Source organism: Vipera berus (assembly GCF_964194415.1).
Source record: "Vipera berus genome assembly, chromosome: 16".
Classification (NCBI taxonomy): Eukaryota; Metazoa; Chordata; class Lepidosauria; order Squamata; family Viperidae; genus Vipera; species Vipera berus.
In genome coordinates this window covers 4,975,231-4,994,024 of record NC_138219.1, presented here as the reverse complement: position 1 = coordinate 4,994,024, position 18,794 = coordinate 4,975,231, and the positions used below count along the sequence as shown (strand labels likewise).

Here is an 18,794-nt window from a genome sequence, read left to right as displayed (position 1 = left end):
TGGCTGGATTTCATATCATACTAAGACTTGAGCTATGGCATATAAACTACAGCGAAAGAGTTCATATCACATGTTAAGCTCAAAATCAAGACATTTTTTATGGCTTAGCGTGTTGTGTGAAGTTGATTAGAGCAATGTACATGCATATAGACACAAAAGTAAGGAAAATGAGATCATGTAAATGTGACACTCTCCTTTCTTGTGTTTTAGAAGGGTTAGGGTTAAGCTTACAATTCTTGCATTTAAAATGAAAATGTGTTCCCACTGGACAAATGGACACTTACTATTCCCCAAAACATCTGGGGTTAGGCTTCAGGGGTGCTGTGTTCCATGGGTAAGATTTGCTTGCAGTTCCATGTTCTTCCAGCCTTTTCTGGTGCATGGTCATCTCTTAAAAACGCCACATCACAATGTTGCCGATGCTCTTATTAATTTTGTTAACAACGTTGTTGGCAATGGAGTTGGTCTTAGAAAATTTCTTCTGTATCAGCTTTACAAAATGTCCGCTTCCAAATTGTGGCAGAGCCTCCTCAGAGCTCCTTTAGACCAGTATTCTCAGCCTGTGGTTTGCGGATCCCTGGGGGGGGAAACATGATGCCGTCACAGGGGGTCCACGAAGGCTTGAAGAGTTTAAATCTTGATATTTAAAGGGGGTCGGCGGTGAAAAGATTGAGAACCACTGCTTTAGACTTATAAGCAGAGGTCCTGTGTGGTTGGTTGACTGTACGCCACTAGTGTGGCTTTACAACATACTACGCTAAAATTAAATTACACTATGGTTTAACATACTGTGTGAACCCAGCCACTGCAGCATGTAAAGCTGTGCTTTATAATTTCACGTGTACCCAAAAACATACTAATTGTGACTGATCAAACAATCCATAGCTAAGTGTTGAATCTATGAACCAGATGAGTGTTTAAGAGTATGGTCTGAGTTGTTTTGGACATTTTGCTGTCTGAAGTTTAAAAAAAGTTTCATAGGTCATATTTTCAGCTTGCTTATCCAGATGTCATTATAGCTTTGTGGATATTTGGAACCATGGATCCCCATAGTCTGCTAAGGCATAATATACTTTATTTGAGTTTGTTCTAGAACGTTGCATGAATCCAGCTGTCCTGCTTTTAAAATCATGGCTTAACATTCTTGGTCAGGGGTAGGCAACCTCGGCTCTTTTATGACTCATGGACTTCAACTCCCAGAATTCCTGAGTCAACTGAGAGTTGAATTCTGAGAGTTGAAGTCCATGAGTCATAAAAGAGCCGAGGTTGCCTACCCCTGTTCTAGGTAAACCTCACTAATTGTTAAATTACGCGTAGTCCTTGACTTATGATCCCAATTGAGCCCACAATTTCTGTTGCTAAACGAGACAATTGATGAGTGAGATTTACTACATTTTACGACCTTTATTGCCACAGTTGTTAAGTGAATCACCCCAGTTGACAAGTTAGTGGAACGGTTGTTAAATGAATCTGACTTCGCCATTGACTTTGCTTGTCAGAACGTCGCAAAAGATCATCCCGGGATACTGCAACCGTCATAAATATGAACTGGTTGCCAAAGCATCTGAATTTTGATTTCTTTTTTTTTTTTTGTGTGACCATGGGGATGCTGCAGTGGTTATAAGTGTGAAAAACGGTCCTATGTCGCTTTTTTCAGTGCCATTGTAAATTTGAATGGTCCCTAAACAAATGATTATGAGTCGAGGACTACCTGTATTGAGCAAACCATGGCTAGCTAACAAGCTACGGTTTTTTTTAGCGTGCTACTTAAATCCAACAATATGGCCTCAGTGCTGTCATCACTTAAGCCAGAGAAAGCACGCTTTCTTCCAGAAAGTGCTAACCTAATATGTGATGATTCAGACCATTCTATCGTAAATCTACTGCAGAATTAAAATAGTTTTAAAGCCAGTCCTTTCCAAATAATGGCAGAAACAAATCTCTTTGAGAGTTGCACTGTATTCTCTCAGAGCTGGATCATCGGTGGTGGGCAGAGCCAGAAGTGAAACTGGCTAGAGTCACCCTCTTTTTCTCTTCTCCCTTCTCCCCCCCCCCCTTATCTCCTTTTCTTCCTCTTCCTCAGCACAAGTAGCAGCTGAGAGGATTAACAGGAAATCTGTTAAACGACAGAGCGGTTTTTCGGTTTTTCCGTATCGGGCTTTTGCAGATGCTTGTCTTAAGGAAAGCCTGGGAACTGTAGCTATGTGAAGAATTTGTTAGTGCCGCGGTTGGGGTTGTCTAAAAGAAAATGGCAGTTAAAACAGTCAAGTGTGTGTGTGTTTGGGTGTGTGAGATTGCCCCATTCTCTCTCTTCCCCCCCCCCCCAGCAATGAGGTGTTGCTTAAACATCAAAGCTGCATCTGATGGAGAGAAGGGAAACAAAATTATCCTATTAGCTCTGCTGAAGGACTAGCTTCCACTCTGTCCTTCTCTCTCTGCTGGTCTTTATTTGGCACTGTGTGATGTAAGATTCTTCTTCTTCTTCTTCTTCTTCTTCTTCTTCTTCTTCTTCTTCTTCTTCTTCTTCTTCTTCTTCTCCTTCTCCTCCTCCTCCTCCTCCTCCTCTTTCTCTTCTTCTTCTTCTTCTTCTTCTTCTTCTCTTCTTCTTCTTCTTCTTCTTCTTCTTCTTCTTCTTCTCCTTCTCCTCCTCCTCCTCCTCCTCCTCTTTCTCCTCCTCCTCCTCCTCCTCTCCTCCTCTTCTTCTTCTTCTTCTTCTTCTTCTTCTTCTCCTTCTCCTCCTCCTCCTCCTCTTCTTCTTCTTCTTCTTCTTCTTCTTCTTCTTCTTCTTCTCTCCTCCTCCTCCTCCTCCTCCTCCTCCTCCTCTTCTCCTCCTCCTCCTCCTTCTCCTCCTCCTCTTCTTCTTCTTCTTCTTCTTCTTCTTCTTCTTCTTTCTTCTTCCTTCTTCTTCTTCTTCTTCTTCTTCTTCTTCTTCTTCTTCTTCTTCTTCTTCTTCTTCTCCTTCTCCTCCTCCTCCTCCTCCTCCTCTTCTTCTTCTTCTTCTTCTTCTTCTTCTTCCTCTTCTTCTTCTTCTTCTTCTTCTTCTTCTTCTTCTTCTTCTTCTTCTTCTTCTTCTCCTCCTCCTCCTCCTCCTCCTCCTCTTCTCCTCCTCCTCCTCCTCTCCTCCTCCTCCTCTTCTTCTTCTTCTTCTTCTTCTTCTTCTTCTTCTTCTTCTTCCTTCTCTTCTTCTTCTTCTTCTTCTTCTTCTTCTTCTTCTTCTTCTTCTTCTTCTTCTTCTTCTTCTCTTCTTCTTCTTCTTCTTCTTCTTCTTCTTCTTCTTCTTCTTCTTCTTCTTCTTCTTCTTCTTCTTCTTCTTCTTCTTCTTCTTCTTCGTTTTTTTGTCTTTTGGGTCCTGACTGTATTTTACTTTGCCAGGTTGGTAGCAAGGGTGTCCTTGTCCGTCAACAGCTTTGGGAGACTTTTCGCCTGAATTGATTGATGGATGATGTGCCATCCAATTGGTTGTTGGCACTTTAGCAATCTCATAGATCTTCGCCAGGACAATCCGTTCATAAACTGCTTCTCCAGGTCTTCCTACTGGTGCACCCGTCATTGTTGTAATTGAGTCCGTCCATCTTCCTGCCGATTATTCTCTTCATCTCTTTTCCTCTTTCCTCCTACTTTTCCCTGCCCTTAGAGCCTCTCCAAAGAGCTTAGTCTTTGCTTAATGTTTCTGAGTACAGGTAGACCGCAGTTGAGCCCTCCATTTCCGTTGCTGAGTGAGACGGTCGTGAAGTTTTGCCCCCCGTTGTATGCAAACTTTTTGCCACAGTTTTTAACCGAATCACTGCAGTTGTTAAGTTAGTAACGTGATTGTTAAGTGAATCTGGCTTCCCCATTGGCTTTGTTGTATCAGAAGGCCACAAAAGTGAATCACATAATCATAATCATAATTGTAACAGTAAAGTTGGAAGGGACCTTGGAGGTCATCTAGTCCAACCCCCTGCTCAGGCGGGAAAGCCTATACCGTTTCAGACAAATAGCTGTCCAGTCTCTTCTTAAAAACCTCCAGTGTTGGTGCACTCGCAGCTTCTGGAGGCAGGCTGTTAATAATAATAATAATAAAGTTGGAAGGGACCTTGGAGGTCATCTAGTCCAACCCCCTGCTCAGGCAGGAAACCCTATACCACTTCAGACAAATGGCTGTCCAGTCTCTTCCTGGGACCCTGTGTCACCCTGGGACACAGCAACCATCATAAATATGAAACCATTTCCCAAGCGTCTGAGTTTTGATCACATGACCACGGGGATGCTGCAACAGTTGTGTGTAAAACGGTCCTAAGTCATATATATTTTTGGGTGCCATTTTAACTTTGAACAGTCACTAAAAGAACTGTTGTAAGTCGAGGACTACCTGTACAATAATGTGAGTCTGGTCATTTTTTTTCCTGAAGTGAGAACTGTGGGTTAATTTGTCAAAGATTGCTTGATTTCTTGGTTATCCGGGATCTTTTCCAATACCATTTGTTTCAATAAGGATAAAAACGTTTTTAAATAAAACTTTATTTAAAGGTTTTAAAGAAAACTGAGTGCCCTCACTGTAATTCCCAGAATCCCCATCCAACATAGGCAATGGGAAGGTTTCCAGTTCTACAGGTAGTGCTCGAATTACAACAATTCATTTAGTGACCATTCAAAGTTACCGTGGCCCTGGAAAAGTGACTTCTAACCATTTTTCACACTTTTACAACCTTTGCAGCATCTCCATGGTCATGTGATCAAAAAATCAGATTTTTGGCAACCGACTCATATTTATGATGGGTTGCAGCGTCCAGGGGGTCACGAGAACACCTTTTGCGATCTTCTGACAAGCAGAGCCAATGGGGAAGCCAAATTTGCTTAGCAACCAGGTTACTAACTTAACAACGGCAGTGGTTTGTTTGACAACTGTAAAAGAAAGGTCGTAAAATGGGACTAAGCTCACTTAACAACAGTCTCACTTAGCAACAGGAATTTTGAGCTCAACTGGGGTCATAAGTCAAGGATTACCTGTATTTGCTTACAAGGACAGCAGTCCGAGTGTCTTGGTTTGCTGCTACCCTAAACAAGTCATGAGTTTGTTTAGCTGCTCTCACTGGAATGAAAAGCATTTCTGAATTGATTACATTGACAATTACCTATTATAAGGTTTGTGCCTTTTTACAGCAGTGTTTCTCAACCTTGGCAATGTCAAGATAATTTGACTTCAGCTCCCAGAATTCCCCCAAGTAGCATGATTTAAGGATCTGTGGACTTCAACTTACTAAGAAACTCTGGGAATTGAAGCCTACGCATCTTGGAAGTCGCCAAGATTGAGGAACGCTCTTTTGCAGACTAAAACAGGATCAGTAATCTGTGGTTCTACATGTTTGGGGAACTCATCCTTCGCCTTGATGTGCCGCATGCCCATCACATTAACTTAAAATTTGTTTTTTTTCCTGTGTGGGCACTTCCACGCCGTGTGAATGCAGTGATTTTGTTCTCTTGCTCTGGGTTCCAGTTTGCAGGTAGAAAATTTTCAGCCTGGGAGCCTTGGAACGGGATGCTTGAGGGCGTTTGAAGAAGATGGGACAAGCAAATAAGATTGTTGTGATTTGGGAGAAGGCTTTAGTGGATTTTGGTTGATTCATGCCATGTCTTTAAAATAAACTATATTTTAAATCGAACATGTTTATAAATAAATTATAAAAGAATTTATATATGGATCTATTTAAGGAGCATTATTACCCTTTGGCCATATGGCTTTGAAAATGACCTGTTGAGAGCACTTTTCTCTCTTTTTTGAGACTTTTTGTTTTCTGTTTGCATGGGGGAACTTCTCTGTGAAAAATACTTTACAGAAGGCCAGCATGTTTTATTGAGATTTTTTTTTTGAAATTAGGTCAACTATGCTAGCCTATGACCCAGTAAAGATTTGATTTACTTTAACTGGGTCAAGAGCCACAGGCTAACGTAGGGTCTCCCAATGCTGGCAAAGAATCCAGCTCTGCTTTCTGTCTGCCATTTGGTAATATAGATTTCCTGTATCTTCCCAACTCTTAGATGCGTGTTAAACCAGAGTTCCCATCTGCTAAAAGCCCTCAAAATGAAGCAAAATATTATGTCGCTCATATAGGTTTTGCTTCTCATTAGGGACATACTTTATTATTGAAGGCAAAAGGAAAGAGTAAAGAATGAGGAGGGGGGGGGAAAAGACAGTTTCCCAGACTTTCTATGCATACGATGAGAAAACGTGAGTTCTTCAGCTTTTGGTAGTGACAAATCTAAGGCAGCATGTTCCGCAAACTAGACGCCTCCACACGAGATGAGCGGCCCACAAATCTAATTAATTAGTTAATTAATTAGGCCATCCTGTAAAGTCCTCACATGGTTTATTCATTTACAGCTGCATCTGGTTAGAATTAGAATTTAGCTTGTGCAAATCCACCCAAATGATAGATCAGCTGATAAGGTAGTGGTCGCATTTGCACAAGATGCCAAGGTTGATGAGTTTTTTTTTATCTTGGCTAATGTGGTTTGTTTGTTTTTTGTTTTTTTTAAGCACAGGTAGTCCCCGACTTACAACAGTTCGAAGTTACAAACAGCACTGGAAAATGTGACTTACGACCATTTTGCACCTAACCATTGCAGCATTCCCCCGTGGTCATGTGATCAAAATTTAGATGCTTGCAACTGATTCATATTTATGACGGTGGCAGTGTCCCGGGGGTCACGTGAGATCCCCTTTTCCGACCTTCCATCAAGCTAAGTCAGTGCGGGGGGGGGGGGGAGAGAAGCCTGATTCATTTAAACCACCATGTTATTAACCATAGCAGTGATTCCCTTAACAACTGTGATGAGCAAGGTCGTAAAATGGGACAAACCTTGTTTAACAACTGTTAGCAATGGCAATTCTGGGCTCAGTTCTGTTGTAATTGCTAAGCACATTGATTTGTGCTTAGATTGTAAGCTGCCCTGAGTCTTCGGAGAAGGGCGGGATATAAATGGGATTTTAAAAAAAAAGTCGAGGACTGTCTGTACAACAGATTATAATCACAGCCCACACCTATCCTGACTTTCAGAACGGGGGGGGGGGAAGGACCAGAGGGTCAGTGAAGAGCTGGAGCATATTCTGCCTTTTGGGGGTGGGTGGGTGGGTGAGGGGATTCCTACGTGTTGTGTGTGTGTGTGGGGGGGGAACCGTTTCTCTTTCCTCTCTTGTATTCTGTCTCCCACCCCCATTCCAGCTGGCCTTTTGGTGATTGTCACCCCTGAATGTTCCCTGGGGACCCCATTGTCCTGCTGCTGCTCCTTCCTTTCCTTCCTAACCCCCTCTCCTGCTGCTTCTCGCCAGCTGGCCTGTCATTGGGGTGGGGGGGGCTGGAAAGAGGGAAAGGGAAGATGGGGGTTAGAATATGGGAAGGAGGGTGTTTGTTCTGAGATCATAGAAAAACAGGGAAGGATGATTTCCTTTTTGGGTGTGGAAGCAGAGGTAATTGCAGAAAAGGCCAATCGCAGGCACCTGGTGCTGTGTGAACAGATTTTCTATCCTTATTTGACCCTCTTTTTTTTCCCCTCTCCCCTTCCCATCACTTGCCTCTTCGCGGCATGGAGAAGGGATGCTTGCTCACTTACATACCGAGTCATCTGCGATTCCTCGCCTTTGCATCCGCCGTTGGGCCATGCCAACCCTATGTTGAAGCTGGATTTGTGACAGAGGGAGCACGTGTGAATCACAGAGCATAGAAGAATAGGGCTGGAAGAGATTTTGGAGGTCTTCTAGTCCACCCTGATGACCATTTTTCATACTCGGAAGCGTGGCCTATACGCCTGTGGTCACGTGATCCAAAATTCAGAAGCGTGACAGCTGACTCACATTTATGACTGCTGCAGTGTCCCAGGGTCACACGGTCACCTTTTGCGACCTTCTGACAAGCATGGGGAACCCATATTCGCTTAACGACGGCGTTACTAAATCAACCCCCTGCAGGGATTCACTACACAAGCGGGGCAAGAAAGGTCATAAAATGGGGCGCAACTCACTTAGCAACGGTTTTGCTTAGCAACAGAAATTTTGGGCTCGGTTGTCGTAGGCCGAGGACTGCCTGTAATGGGTAGAGTTTTGTTAAAGAGAAATCCAGCCTAGAAATAAGGAGAAACTTTCTGACAGTGAGAATAATTAATCCGTGGGACATCTTGCCTCCAGAACTTGTATGTGCTCTATTATTGGGGTTTTTCCAAAGTAGACTGGACAACCGTTTGACCAGGATGATATAAGATCTCCCTGTTTTGAGCATGGGGTTGGACTAGAAGACCTTAGAGGTCCCTTCCAGCCCTACTATTTGATGTTCTTTGTTCTAGAATGGGCTTTTTGCAAGGGGAAAGGTACTGACTGCAAACTTCATCAGGGTGCTATGAGCTGTCTGTCTGTTTTTTTTCTTACCAGTCTGACTATAATTGCCTCTCAATCCAATCAGTACAGCGATGAATAATAAGGGTATTAAAATGTTGGAAGGAGAAGGTAATTTAAACTGGGGTGGGAAAAAAGCAGCCATAAGGAATATTATCAGATATTTCGTTCTTTGTCCATCGCCTATAAATATAGCAGAGAAGAGGACATAAATATCCTTTTAGCTGCTTTGATGCCGTTTATGATGATTAATTTCCGAAATGAGAAATGGCTGAATCTTAAAAAAAAACCTCGAGGTCCCAATTTTTATTCCAAATGCAGAGATCTTGTCAGCTATTGATGGGAGGTGTGGAATTTGGACAGAAATCTTGTAGTTAAGAAGAAAAACAAAAAGGGCCAGATTTTTTTTCCTTGAGGGATTTAAAAACCAGTTGTATTTCAAATTGGAAAGAAGTCTAGCTTTATTTATTGGTACAAAGCATTGGGGGCTTTTGGAAAGAAAATGTCCCGGTCATTTTCAAAATGACTTTCAAAGCAAGATTCTAGCTCTCGTGGAAGAAACCGGGGATCTGTTTTCATTGGAAAAGCAGAGATGGTGCATCTTCTTATCTAGAGTCCTTAAGAATATAAGCTGCCCTGGAGACTCCGAAGCTAAGAATACATTGGTCGATTGGCCAGCATAATCTATGGATTAGCTACCCTCATGCGTCCCTGCCCTAACATTTGACACTGGCATTTGCTGTTTGGGTTTCCTCTTCTGCTAGTATTTATTTATTTATTTATTTATTTATTTGATTTGTATACCGCCCTTCTCCCTAAGGACTCAGGGCGGTGAACAGTGACATAAATGTCAAAATGCACAAATACAGAAAATTGAAAATAAATTAAGCCCTACTGCCCAAATGTAGAAGATAAGTTAAAACCACAATTAAAATTAAACCCGTCAGACCAGACAATACACAGAGAAAATGTGTATTTTGCTCCTCCAAAGAGCAGTGGTAACAAAATGTGTATTTTGCTCCTCCAAAGAGCAACGGTAACAGTAATTTAAAAGCTGCCACGAGTCACAAGCTTTCAAAGCTGAAGGCACAGGTAGTCCTCGACTTCCAACAGTTCATTTAGTGACTGTTCAAATTTATAACGGCCCTGGAAAAGGGGACTTATGGCCATTTTTCACACTTGACAACCGTTGCAGCAACCCCAAGGTCATGGGATCAAAATTAAAATGTTTTGGCAACCGATTCATATATATGACGGTTGCAATGCCCCCGGGTCACGTGTTCCCCTTTGGCAACCTTCTGATAAGAAAGTTAGTGGGGGAAGCCAGATTCATTTAACAACCGTTCCTACTAACTTAACCAAAATTTACGTTGCTCAGTAAGACATTTTGTTAAATGGTTTTTTTGCTCCATTTCACGAACTTTCTTGCCACAGGTATGAAGTGAATCACTGCAGTTATACTCCCGTAACAAGTGTCTCGCTTAGCAGTGTAAATTTTTGACCTCAATTGGGGTCATTGGTCAAGGGCTACCTGTATATCCTCCAGCATTTGGGATAGTTAAAGGTAAAGGTAAAGGTTCCCCCGCACATGCGTGCTAGTCGTTTCCGACTCTAGGGGCTCATCTCTGTTTCAAAGCCAAAGAGCCAGCGCTTGTCCGAGGACGTCTCCGTGGTCCTGTGGCCGGCATGACTAGACGCCAAAGGCGCCCGGAACGCTGTTACCTTCCCACCGTAGCGGTCCCTGTTTTTCTACTTGCATTTTTACGTGCTTTCAAACTGCTAGGTTGGCAGAAGAATGTTAATTGCCAATCGGGTAACACAGATGCTGATGTATCTTGTATAGTTTAGTTTGCAAGGTCCCTATATGCAGGTAGTCCTCGACTTACGGCCCACACATGACCCCGGGACACTGCGATTGTCATAAAACCCACGCCAGTTGCCAAGCGCCCAAATTTTGATCACGTGACCGTGGGGATGCTGCAACGGTCCTAAGGGTTAGAAAACGGTCATAAATCAGGTTTTCCAGGGCCGTTGTAACTTCACAAACAGTGACTAAGAGAACAGTTGTAAGTCGAGAACTACCTGTACTTGAAAGGAAAAAGAGCACTCTGCACAAGGCACAGAGTTGCCCTTATGTTTTAACTGTTTTAATCATGATGAAACTTACTGCAGTTTTTAAGAAGAGACTGGCCAGCCATTTGTCTGAAATGGTATAGGGTTTCCTGCCTGGGCAGGGGTTTGGACTAGATGACCTCCAAGGTCCCTTCCTGTGATTTTCAGGGTTCAAAATTTTCAGCCCTGTGATTTTCAGGGTTCAAAATGCATCTGTGTTTTTGTGTCTCTGTGTGTGTGTGTGTGTGTGTGTGTGTGTGTTGAATCGCTACCTTGGCTGCTTTTTTTCATGTGGGAACATTTCCTTTCGATGTTCTGTTCTTGCTTTACACTGGAAGCGTAGTTTAAATCCAGATAATTGGGACTCCTTGTTTGGTGACCCATGCAGCCTGGCTGCTGACCCAGGTCTATCCGACATCCAATGGTAAGCATCGCTAAAAGAAGTGAAATGTCCAAGGTAATTTTGAATGGCACATATCTTGCTCCCCTGTGCCTTTCCAGTGGTTTTAATGTCCGTCGTTTGCTTCCTCCTATCCCTAGTTCCCTTCCCAACGTGCCAAGAAGGTTGGTGATGGGTAAAAACATGGACACCCCCCCCCCTAGTTCTTTCCATCCCTACTGCCCGGTTTGTGCTGTTTTCTCTCTGAGCCTGTGGGTGGGATAAGCTGGCAGTCTTAAAAGCAATATGAATAAGTAGTTCAGGAATAGAAGCAGAGCAACTTGGCTGAGAATTTTGGGAGCTCGAATTTGACAAAGTCCAGAGGGTTAAGGTTGCAAAGTTAAGGTTGCCAGCAGATGGCTGGTTTGTAGAATTTATATACATTGGCTTAAGCTATTATGCATTTTAAATAAGGATCTGAGTCTCACCCGCTGTATGGGTGGCTTGGGTCATTCCTTTTGGGCCCACTATACCTCACAGGGTTGTTGTGAAGATGGGATGAAGAGTGGCCCCTTCTTGGGTCCCTTGAAGCAAAGATATAAATATGTATGAAAGATATAACAATAAAAAGATATAGAAAGCAGGAGACAGTGAGTTCTAGTCCCGCCTTAGGCATGAAAGCCGGCTGGGTGACTTGGAGCCAATCACCAGGAGACTCTGAGTTCAAGTCACGCCTTAGGCATGAGAAACGACTGCTGGGTGACTTGGAGCCCATCACCAGGAGACTCTGAGTTCAAGTCACGCCTTAGGCATGAGAAACGACTGAGTGACTTGGGGCCAGTCCCTCTCTCTCAGCCTAGCCCACCTCACAGGGCTGCTGTTGTGGAGAAAATAGGAGGAGGAAGGTGTATTAGGTATGTTTGTCTCCTTGAGTTATTTATAACAACCACAACAAAGGCGGAATACAAACAAATGAATGGAATGAATGAATGAAAGTAGGAGATGAATCCAAACATACTTCAGATCCTGGGATTGTTTCCATGCAGCATCACAGTTGACATGTGGCAAGTTTCAACTGGTTCCTGCTAAGGTGCTTAAATGAGTCAGTGCCAGATCTAGTAGCATGCAACATTTCAGTAGTGCTCACCTTAGCTTTGTCTTTGGGGATGCGTGTTTGTTTATGTGCGTGTCCACGGCTTTGCACTGTTGCGTGAATCTAACCCACTTTATTAGTTAATAGTTTTGTGTACTATGAGTACGGTACCCAGGAAATGGGTATAATCAGTAACCAAGTAAGCATCTTATATGTCCCAGCTGCATTAACAGAGGGATAGAATCAAGATCTTGTGAAGTGTTAATACCACTTTATAATGCCCTAATAAGGCCATACTTGGAATACTGCGTCCAGTTTTGGTCGCCACAATATAAAAAAGATGTTGAGACTCTGGAAAGAGGGCAGAGAAGAGCAACAAAGATGATTGAAGAAGGGATGCAGGAATTGGATATGTCTAATTTAATGAAAAAAAGGATTGGGGTGACATGATAACAGTCTTCCAATATCTTAGGGTTGGCAAAAAAAACAACCAACAGGAGGCCAACTTATTAGCAAAAGCACCTGAAGGCAGAACAAGAAGCAATGGGTGGAAAGAAGCCAGCCTAGAATTAAGGAGAAACTTAAAAACCGTGTGAACAATTGATCGGTGGAACAATCTGCCTCCAGAAGTTGTAGGTGCTCCAACACTGGAGATTTTTAAGAAGAGATTGGACAACTGTTTGTCTGAAATGGTAGAGGGTTTTCTGCCTGAGCAGGGGGCTGGACTAAAAGACCTCCAAGATCCCTTCCAAATTGCAGTCACTCTGCATGAAGGCTAAATTCCTGCACTGCCAGTTAAACAGAAGCTGCCAGGTATCCTTGCCCACTCCAGCTTAGTATTCTCTACAGATACTGGTAGCAATTTTGAGCAGTGGGCTAATGCCTCCTTAAGTAACACCAGCTGCCTGCCATTAGCGCAGGTTCAAGTCCCACCAGGCTCAAGGTTGACTCAGCCTTCCATCCTTCCGAGGTCGGTAAAATGAGGACCCAGATTGTTGGGGGCAATAAGCTGACTTTGTAATAATGCCGCTTGGGGTGTGTGTGTGTGAAAGCCCTAATAAGCAGGCATATACATAGAATGAAGGCTACTGCTAAGCTTGTAAGCCGCCCTGAGTCTTCGGAGAAGGGCGGGATATAAATGGAATTAAAATAAATAAATAAAAATAAATGTTGTCCCCCAACTGTAGCCAAAAATGCCAGAAAATTAACTCTGGGACCTTCTCCCATTGTTCACCTTACCTTCTACAGCTGAGTTCCATCTTCTCCCCAGGGAAAGAAGAGGCACAGATAGTCCTCGACTTACAGCAGTTCATTTGGTAACCATACAGAGTTGCAAGAGCATTGGAAAAAGTGACTTATGACCATTTTTCACCCTTACGACCGTTGCAGCATCCCGGCGGTCATATGATCAAAATTCAGATGCTTGGCAACTGACCCCTATTTATCCCCTTTTGCGACCTTCTGACAAAGCCAGTCACTTAACAGCCATGTGACTAACGTAACGGCGATTCCCTTGACAACTGTGGCGAGAAAGGCCTTAAAATGGGGGCAAAATCCACTTAACAAATGTCTCGCCCTAGCAGCAGAAATGTGGGCCTCAATTGTAGTTGTGAGGACTAACCTGTACGTTCTCTACCAAACAGAGGACTCTCTGTGTCTTCCCGTTCTTGCATTATATTAACGGAAGGCTTGAAGCGTTTGCAGCCCCCCTGAAACACAAAATAAAGATTGTCTACAGAGACCTGCTAGTAAGACATACAGTAAATAAAGAGGTAATTGAGAGATCTTGTAAATGATGGCCTTGGTGAGCGGGATAGGTTTGCTCAACCTATTGCCCGAGGGTGTGTTTTCGTCTGTGGCGTGAACTTCCAAAATGGTGTTTCTCAACCATGGCAATGTGTGAACCGACCTGAAAACAGGGACTTACGTCCCAGATTCAAACTTCAGATGATCTGGCCCCCAACTTCAGGTGTTGGGTGACATGGCTGCCTTTTACGACCTTTGGCAGTGTCCCCCAGCCACATTTTGCCATTGGTTTGCTTAACGACCCTGAGTTTACTTGATGGGCCACCACAAAAAGGGGTTGAAAAATTGGGTTGGAAAACATGACTGACTCATTTTACAAAGGTTACGACATGGGGCCATAATGGGCAGACTCCGTTGCGGTCATATGTCGAGGACTATGGCAAATGAGATCAATATTTTGTTTTTGTCACGATCCCAGTCACTTTGGGAAGTGCGACTTCCAGGGCGCTACTCAGAAGGCTAGCCCAGGGATATGTGGCCATGCGGTTACCAAGTCTTAATCCCTCAGAGTTGAGGGGGGGAAAAAACAGAAGTCTGATCTGTGGGATGAAACATAGGCAATAAATAGTGTTTTTTTTCCTCTCTCTCCCTCAATGTGATATATTTCTCATTAGCCTCTGCCCTCGGGGCAGGTGGAAGTTATTCTTCCAATAAATATTTGTAAGATTTGGCTTATTATTCATCTTCCTTGTTTGGTCCTCCCTCCTTGCAAAAACAAAACAAAACCTCATAAGACTTCCCAACCACATTTCAGCCAAATTGAGGTTTCTTCCAGGCCCCAAGGAAATAACATCCTTTGCATTCCATGGCTTATTACCTTTCCTCTGACATCACAGTTGCCAGCGTGCTGTAGCAGATTTGCTTTGCCCAGCACACTTAAAAACAGTTCAATTAAAGACCTGGCAGATGCTTTGGCGTGAGATTGTCTAAGCTTGGTTTGGGTTAACCTGGGTTACTTTTTGTGCCTTAATGTGAAACGTGACGTCCTCGGTCATCTTACCATTCAATATATTTTGGGACCACAGAGAAAGATCTCCTTTGATAATCAGGTTAAGTGCATTGTGTGAGCCCAGCCATGCGAACGGCCTGGAGTTTAACATCCCGTAAGTAATATTTTAAAAAGATATGTCGCAAACCTTCCAAATAAAAAGGATAACCTATTTCTCCTTTTCTCCCCCCCCCAATCCTGTGTCTTTCAGGCCTTTGTATGAAGACCAAGTTCTCAAATAGATACCCAACAAGGGGTATGGTGTGCATGTCGGAGTAATACAACCAGGTTGATTTTACAGGTAAGTAGAACCTGATAGAGCCATATGCAAATCTGAATGAACACAAAATTTTTGCCCTGATTGTTATTTTTACCCCCCTGATCAGAACAGTCCAGCAAAGAGAGAGAGGGTAAGAATGAGAACAGCTTATCGCAACATCAGCTAGTTTGTTTCCTAGAAACGGAGTCCTCAACTTATAACCACAGTTGATCCCAAAATTTCTCCTGCTAAGCGAGATGGTTGCTAAGTCAATTTTGCCCCATTTTATGACCCTCCTTGCCACCACTGTGAAGCGAATCACTGCAGTTGTTAAGTCAGTAACACGGTTATTAAGTGAATCTGGTTTCCCCATTCAGTTTGCTTGTCAGAACGGTCGACTGCAACAGTCGTAAGTGTGAAGAAAGGTCACAAGTCACTTTTTTCAGTGCTGTTGCAACTTTGAATGGTCACTAAACTTAATGGTTGTATGTCGAGGACTACCTGCATTTCTTCGGGATCCGTGCATTCTTGATCTCAACTTTGCTTACTTGACCACATGCCCTTCCTTAAACTCCTCATTTTCAAGTTTTCTTTTTTAAATCAAATGCATTATTCCATTTGAATCCTGTGTTTATTTTGTACAATCCAATGGGCCTGCCTTCTATCTTCCCCCACAACAACAACCCTGCCAGGTGGGTCTAAGGCAAGGGACTAGAATTCACAGTCTCCTAGTTTGGAGTCCAGCACCGTTGTCATCACACTAAACCGGCTTTTGCAAGGCATTTAATTTCTTTCTGTATTTTCTCCCAAGATATCAAATTCTCACATTCTTACTAAGTGGGCAGAAGCACACGTTTATACATTCCTATTTTTGCTTCCTTTCATTTCCTGCATTCCCACATTCCTTTTTGTGGAAAACACTTAAGTACCATTACCTTTCTGTCAACGTTTGTGAATCTGAAAATTGCTTCATTTATCTATAGATATTCTACCAGATTATTTACTTGCTCTAATTTGTTTTTCTTTGCCATTATGCGTAACTAGCATTCGTGCATTTCCTTAATGCATCATGCAATAGTAATATTCACTGCAATTTATGCAGGATTTTAGCTAACAATAGGATATTGTCTGCATACAAAGGCCCAGATGCATTCATGTCTTCAGCACACCTCAGCATCACAACAAGCATTCCTTATACTTTTATCAAGAAGTATATTAAACAGTGAAGGAGACAGTCCACATTCTTATTTTCCAACCTGATCATTACGGAAGTATTCAGCAAGCCTTCCATTTATTCTCATTTTTGCATTATTTCCCTGTTACAAGGCTCTTATTTACATTCTGCAAACGAGCTGTGACTTCTTATTCATGCAAAGGTTACCTAATTCAAGGCAGCACATTTTATAATATGCTTTTTTTAAATAAACAAATTTACAGTGACCTACTTCACATGTAGATATTTCTTTAACGACCAGCTGAGGGGGAAAAAACTGTACTTCTTGCTTAGCAGCAGAAATTTGGGGCTCAATTTGTTTTTAAGTCAAGGACTGTATTGGAGTGGGCAGCCCTAACAAATTTAATGAAATAAATAAATTGCTCGTTCGTAATTTTTGATGTTCTAATCTACCTTTTTCTCTGCAGCTTGGAAGAAGAAAACGGTGGCATGCATTTTACCCTTTGTTGGGACTTTTGAATTGAGACTCCCCCCCCTTTTTTTTTTTGCTGCGGTTCATAATGTGGGAATATCACAGGGAGCTAATAAAACATAGACATGAGCTCTGACACGTGGGTTTGCGAGCTTCTTTGGCACGCACCGAAGTCTAGCAAAGTTGCTCCTTGAAATAAAACAACGGTGTTGCCGAGCTGGCATTTAATCTTCTTGAGAAACTTTGCTCCCTCGCATTAATCGTTTTCGCTGATCCCTATGCCATAACAACATTTAGAGGTTTGTGGTTTTAAAAACAGGCTAGTTCAAGGGGGGGCAAAAGGACACTTGCTCATTTGAAGCAACTTTTGAGAGAGGAAGTCGGTGGCATAAAGCTTTCCAATGCCTCTGCCTTTTATAGGGGGAAATCTGAAGAGGCTACCCAGCTGGATCCGAGGACGGGGTGGATGGGTTGGAAGAGGTGTTTGTGACGCTTGGCAAGGCCGTCCGTCATCTTGAGGAAAGCCAGAGAGGCAGGAAACCAGATGGTGATGGTGCTCCACTGGGAATCACAAGTTCCTGTGGTGTCACGACAAACACGTCCCATCTGAAACAAATGGATGAGAGCATCTGGGACAAAAGGATTGCTTTCCCCTGAGCAGAAAATCCCGCAGCTTTGTGATGGCTTTGGACCCCTTTGGCTCTGGTCAAGAGGCACGGCACGGCACTCCGTGCTTACCTTTTTATTTTTAACGAATAAGGGCTTTCACCCCACCTTTCTTATGTCATCAATAACTCCAGACAGCGAACGGATCTGATATTGACAGTCCCCTATTGATCACAATTGGGGGGACCAGAATTCCTGTGGCTAAGCGAGCCACACCCGACTTTGCAGTCTTTTGCCATGGTTATTAAGTGAACCAAGCAGTCATTAAGCGAGTCCTGCTTCCTTCATTGATTTGCTTGTCAGAAACAGGCTGGGAAGGTCACAGGTAGCGATCACGTGACCCAGTGACACTGCAGCCATCGTAAATGCACGATGGGTGCCAAGCCACCTAATTCTGATCAAACACCAGGGGGGAATGCTGCGATAATTGTTAAGTGCAAAGACCGGTCCTAAGTCACTTTCTTCAGCGCCATTGTAACTTCGATTGCTACGCAGACGGTTGTAAGTGGAAAGACCACCTGTATTCCTTCCTTCCTCCTGTTTCCCCCTATTTTCTTCCTCCTGTTTCCAACAACCGTATGAAGTGGGTTGGGCTGAGAGAGAATGAGTGGCCCAAAGTCACCCAGCTGTCTTTCATTGCACGCCTCAGGCCGGACTAGAACTCCCAGCCTCTTCCTAGTTTCTGGCCTGGTGCCTTAAATATCAGACCTCAGTTCAGCCGCAAGTTGAAGTTAAAATTGAAGAGAGAATGAGTGTCAGTCGGAGGGCTCCAGATTGAAGCCCCCGAGACTTGGAAGGGAATGGATAGCGCGCCAAACCAGACTCTGGTTATAAATTGTGGTTTCTTGACTCATCCCCCCCCATGGCTACCTTTTGCATATAACAAATCAGCTAAAGCCTTCGGTCTTTTTTGATTTCGTTTTTTAATGAATCCATTCAATGGAAAAAACAATTTGTGGTTTGGGCGAAGGGAATTAAAGGAACAAGTCTGATGCTGTCCTCTTCTTCCCTCCAGGCAGAGACTGCCTCCTGCTGAAATCGCCATGAGCAGCACTCTCTCCCCTACAGATTACGACAGCTTGGAAATCCAGCAACAGTATAATGATATCAATAACCGCTGGGAGGTGGCCGACGAAGACTGGGACAACGAAAACAGCTCAGCCCGGCTTTTTGAGCGCTCTCGTATCAAGGCTTTGGCAGGTAAGGGATGGGTGGGGCAGCTGTCTTCTTCTCTCCGAGCATCCTTTTTTCATGGTAAAGGTATAAGAAGACGACAGGGTTGGAAGGAGCCTCCAGAGGTCTTCTAGTCCAACCCTTGCTCAGGCAGGAAACCCGCTACCATTTCAGACAAATGGCAGGCCAGTCCCTTCTTAAAAAATCTCCAGGGTTGGAGCACCTACAACTTTTGGAGGCAAGTCGTTCCGCTGGTGAATTGTTTACACTGTCAGGAATTTTCTCCTTAGTTCTAGGTTGCTTCTCT

The 18,794-nt window shown here is 43.4% G+C and overlaps 1 protein-coding gene across 1 annotated transcript in view; it reads right to left on the bottom strand.

Moving 5' to 3' along the window:
• Nucleotides 1-17,787, bottom strand: part of TOP6BL (TOP6B like initiator of meiotic double strand breaks) — a gene marked incomplete at both ends in the record, with an annotated part of 42,867 nt that extends 25,080 nt beyond the window's left edge. The window contains 2 exons of the mRNA XM_081341045.1: nt 17,090-17,254; nt 17,773-17,787. Coding sequence (XP_081197171.1) covers nt 17,090-17,254; nt 17,773-17,787 — 180 coding nt within the window. The remainder of the gene's footprint in view (nt 1-17,089; nt 17,255-17,772) is intronic.
• Between the last annotated feature and the right edge of the window lie 1,007 nt (nt 17,788-18,794).